At 61.2% G+C, this 4,600-nt stretch overlaps 1 protein-coding gene across 1 annotated transcript in view; it reads left to right on the top strand.

Moving 5' to 3' along the window:
- Positions 1-4,221, top strand: part of PRRX2 (paired related homeobox 2) — a 12,056-nt gene extending 7,835 nt beyond the window's left edge. Inside the window, exons 2-4 of the mRNA XM_029920100.1 lie at positions 1,645-1,832; positions 2,416-2,594; positions 3,768-4,221. Coding sequence (XP_029775960.1) covers positions 1,645-1,832; positions 2,416-2,594; positions 3,768-3,903 — 503 coding nt within the window. The 3' untranslated portion in view covers positions 3,904-4,221. The remainder of the gene's footprint in view (positions 1-1,644; positions 1,833-2,415; positions 2,595-3,767) is intronic.
- Positions 4,222-4,600: the final 379 nt, after the last annotated feature.

Here is a 4,600-nt window from a genome sequence, read left to right as displayed (position 1 = left end):
ATTTAAACTATGCGTTCGTTTTAAAAATTTTTTTTAATGTTTGTTATTTATTTTTGAGAGACAGAGAGAGACAGCAGAAGCAGGGAAGGGTCAGAGAGAGAGGGAGTACAGAATCTGAAGCAGGCTCCAGGCTCTGAGCTAGCTGTCAGCACAGAGCCTGACATGGGGCCCAAACCCATGAACTGCGAGATCATGACCTGAGCCGGAGTCGGATGCTTATCCCACTGAGCCGCCCGGGCGCCCCTAAACTATGCGTTCTTAGTAAGAAAATCAGATACAGAAGGAAGTGCGGAACGGGGCAGTGTCGTGTGTGCCGGGAGTGCGGTAGGGGATCTCACATGGACTCAGGGGACCAGGAGGGCTCCCTGGAGGAGTGGGCATGGAACTGTCCTCGGGGACAAAGAGTCAACAGTTCTGCCCATCGATAAAATTTTAAGGTGGCAATAGTGGCTCAATAACCCCCAACCTGTCCTCTCAAAGGACAGGGTGGGTCTAAAAGGTACTAGTTGCTGACCCCACGCCTTCCCCAAGGTTATGCTGGGCATCCTTACCTGAGCCGCCCATTCTGGACCAGAGGCCGGCACAGACCCTCCGTCAGCTCCTCCTCTGGGATTCACCTTCTGGGTCATTTCCACCTCCTGGGCCTCCCCCCCCCGCCCCCCGTGCTTTCCCTCCCTCCCTCTGATCTGATTGGAGAACTCTCGTGTCCTTCAAAACCCAGTTCAAGCACCACCTCCTCTGAGGGGCCCTCCCTGATCATCTCCCCATCGCCCACCCGAGCTGAATAGCCTCCTCCTGTGCCCTGGCCTAGCCCTTGCCCCACAGCACCCCGCGTCCTCTCTGGGGACCTGCCTCCCTCCGTCTGCTGCACCTCTCCCCAGTACCCAGCACAGCCCCTGGCAATGTGAGCGCGCGGGCGCTGGAAGATGCCCTTTTGCATTGTGGGCCCCCCGGAAGAGGCGCGTTTGGTTTGGTGAACAGGACCAGGACTCGGGTGCCAGACTGATGGTTCAAATCCCTCCTCTCCTGCTTCCTGGGGGCTTGAACTTGAGGCAGAAACCGCGGCCTCCTCAAATCCCCCTCCCTGGCCCCTCTGTAATTTGGGGGGATGAGGATGGCAGTCACTAGTCTATCTGATTGCTGTGAGCAGTGATCGTGGGTGTCGGAGCTGTGACTCCTACTGCTCTTTGTTTCGCGTTCTTCGAGTTCAACAACAGATACTGAAGGAGAGTTTGCCATGCCCCAGAGCCTAGGCCAGGTGCCGAGGACACTCAGGTGTTTCCCGGGCCTCCCTGACCAGGTCATTTGTCCCTCGTGGCAGCGGGTGCCTGGGCCCCGGCTCCAGGATAGGGGTCCGACTGCTTTTGTTCACTACTGTTTTCCCCGTGGGCCCCAGCACTGCGCCTGCCACATAGTAGCTTCTCAGTTAATATGTGTTGGAAGAAAGAATGGCTGGATGGAGGAAGGGAGGCGAGAAGGAGTGAACTCAAGGGATCTGCTCCTGCTCTCGGGGCTGGACCATCCGTTCATCTGCGGAGGGAGATACAGAGGGAACGCCCAGTGCCGGAGTCGCGACCCTCCGGGCACCTGCCACCTCCGGGCGCAGGGCGGGCCGCACCTGCTGACGCCCGATCCCCTCCGCAGGTGAGTGTCCGAGCCCGGGGCGCGGCGGCGCCGCCAAGCGGAAGAAGAAGCAGCGGCGGAACCGGACCACGTTCAACAGCAGCCAGTTGCAGGCGCTGGAGCGCGTGTTCGAGCGCACGCACTACCCCGACGCCTTCGTGCGCGAGGAGCTCGCCCGACGCGTCAACCTCAGCGAGGCCCGCGTGCAGGTGAGCGTGCGCATGCGCGCGGGGGCCGCGCCCTTGGGGGCCAGGCACTGCGGAGGGGAGGTAATTAAGAGCCGCAGCCGCAGAGGCCTGGAGGACCCAGGTTCAAATCCAGGGCCTCCCACTTCCCAGCGGTGCGGCCTGGAGCAGATCACTTGACCTCTCTGCGTTTAAGGTGCCTCCCTGTAAGCTTCGGATCGTGTGGGTCTATTTGATGAGACCCGCAAGCGTTAATGCATTTGTTAAGTGGTCGTGGAGCAGTGCCCGGCGGGAAAGGTCTTGATATATAAAAGCCGTGTTGTGGTGTTCGGCGCTGCTCTGTGGCAGCTCTGAGCCCAGCGCTCGGCCTGCCCCTCGCTGGGTACAACCTTATAACAGGGAAGGGCTCAGTTTTCCAGCCCCTTCTCCAGCACACGCTTGCCCAGCAGCCTTCTCATCCCCATCTTACAGATGAGGAAACTGAGGCTCGGAGAGGCGGAGCTGCCAGCCCGGAGCTGGTGGCAGAGCAGGCCCGCACCGCCTCGCAAAGGATTTGGGTCCCCCTTGCGGCGGCTGCGCCCCGTTCAACACACCTCCCCACCCCCAGGTCTGGTTTCAGAACCGCCGGGCCAAGTTCCGCCGAAATGAGAGGGCCATGCTGGCCAACCGCTCCGCCTCGCTGCTCAAGTCCTACAGCCAGGAGGCGGCCATCGAGCAGCCCGTGGCTCCCCGGCCCACCACGCTGAGTCCGGATTACCTTTCCTGGACAGCCTCCTCCCCCTACAGGTGAGGGCAGGGACCCCTGGGGAGGGGGGAAGCAGTCTGGGCATCCCGTGGGGCCTCTCAAGGCCCAGGGTCCTTTGAGGATCTCAAGACAGCTGTGAATGGTGCCCAGGTGCCCCTGAGCCTGGGTCCCCCGAGGGTGTGGGCACGTGCGTGTGCTCATGAGTGTATGCGTGCGGGTGTTCTAGGAGCACGTGTGTGGACGTGTTTCATGAGCGTGAGGGCACGTGTGTTTCCATCAGTATGTGCACATGGGTGTGAGTGTGCGTGCGTGTGCACAAACGTGTACGCATGATTGTGTGTGTGCGTGTGTGCATGGTTGAGCATGTGTGCGCGAGTGTGAGTGTGTGCATGAATGTAGGGGAGAGAAGACGAAGCCCTTCTAAGGGGGGGTGCAGGACCCATCCATGCCCCCCCTGAGGAAGTTGGAAACCTGGAGGCAGATTTCTGGGTTGGCAAGAAAGTGCCAGCACCCTGTGTCGACCTCCTTGGGAGGCCAGAGGGAATGGCTTCCCTGTCCCCAGGGGCCTGGCTGGGGTCCAGAGCCACGTGCTGGGGCAGTTTTGTACTGGTCAAAGCTGGAAAAAGGTGACAGGGCAGGCTGGAAGAGAAAAGTTGGGGAGTGGTGTGTCTGGGCCCCCAACTCCAGGGGGGACGCGTGCCCCTTCATCTGAGCGAGTCTCTCTCTGCGGGAGCCCTGGTTTTGGGGGAGGCAGGATCCGGCCAGTTGGCCTTCGGGGTCAGAGTCCTCGTGATGCCCTTGTTGGCCAGCTGTCCCGCCCTGTCCTTACCTGGAGCGGGAGAGCCACCGGGAGGCATCCTGCCATTACCATCATGCTGTGCGTCAGGCCCAGAGCAGGTGCTGGGGGCGTGGGGGCGGGGATGGGACCCGGATCCTGCTTTCCGGAGGCTCCTGATCCGCGGAGGGATGCCTACAGATCCACAGGGGCTGCCTGTGTCCCGGTTTGGTCTGTGGGCGTTTCCGACTCCTCCCCCAAATCTTGCAGCCCAGGCCACGCCCATCCCATGGGAGGCGGGGCTTCGCAAGGAACGTAAACCGAGGAAGGGAGGCAGGAGGACCGGAGGCTGGGGTCCAGGGCTGGCAGCCTGAGGTGATCAGCTTCGGGCAGCACGGCAGCCCCAGCCACGTGTCCTTGTGTCTTCTGTCCCCCTCAGCACGGTGCCGCCCTACAGCCCTGGAGGCTCAGGCCCTGCGACCCCGGGAGTCAACATGGCCAACAGCATCGCCAGCCTCCGTCTCAAAGCCAAGGAGTTCAGCCTGCATCACAGCCAGGTGCCCACGGTGAACTGATGACCGGGACCCAGCTGCCTCCCTGGTCTGAGAATGGCGAAGCGGGCAGACGTGCGGGGAAACGACGTTCTGTCCCTCGTCTCCAGGACCGGCGGGTTGGGCTCTCCCGCGCCCTCTCTCCGGTCCGGACTCCCGGGCCCGAGAGGCTGCTGAGATGCCAGGAGCCTGGCTCAGCCCCTCGTCTACAGCCGTGGGAGGCTTTGGCCCATGACCTCTGGAGGGGTTGGGCCAGAGGTGGAGCAGGAGCCCCACACGGACTGCATTTATTTTGTGTATTAAAACCTGAAAGCTTTTGTCTTTAATAAAAAAAAAATTGTTTTTAAGCCCCAAAAAGGTTGAGGGAGGGCAGATGAGGGCAGCAAAGTAATTGAGGGATGGCCTTCTGAGGCCCTGCTCTGGCCAGCGGCCCGAAAGGAGAAAGCCTGCTGTGTGACCCTGGGCGGGATCCCTTCCCTGGCTGGGCAGGGAGTATCCCCTCTGGGCAGGGAGTATCCCCTCTGGGCAGGGAGTATCCCCTCTCCCCTATGGTAGGGGGCAGGGTAGGTGACCATGGATTCCTGGGCTGGTCGGAGGGTGTGTGGGGCAGATGCTGAAATTAAATTCCTTATCTCTGGGGCGCGCAGAAACTAAGGGACCCTCCTGGGCATTTGACCATAGACGGCCAAGGCAAATACCCCAGAAAAGGTGCCGAGTGGAC

This window comes from Suricata suricatta, chromosome 13, assembly GCF_006229205.1.
Source record: "Suricata suricatta isolate VVHF042 chromosome 13, meerkat_22Aug2017_6uvM2_HiC, whole genome shotgun sequence".
In the NCBI taxonomy this organism is placed as follows: domain Eukaryota; kingdom Metazoa; phylum Chordata; class Mammalia; order Carnivora; family Herpestidae; genus Suricata; species Suricata suricatta.
The sequence above is the reverse complement of the archived record's forward strand: the minus strand, read 5'-3'. Positions and strand labels throughout refer to the sequence as shown.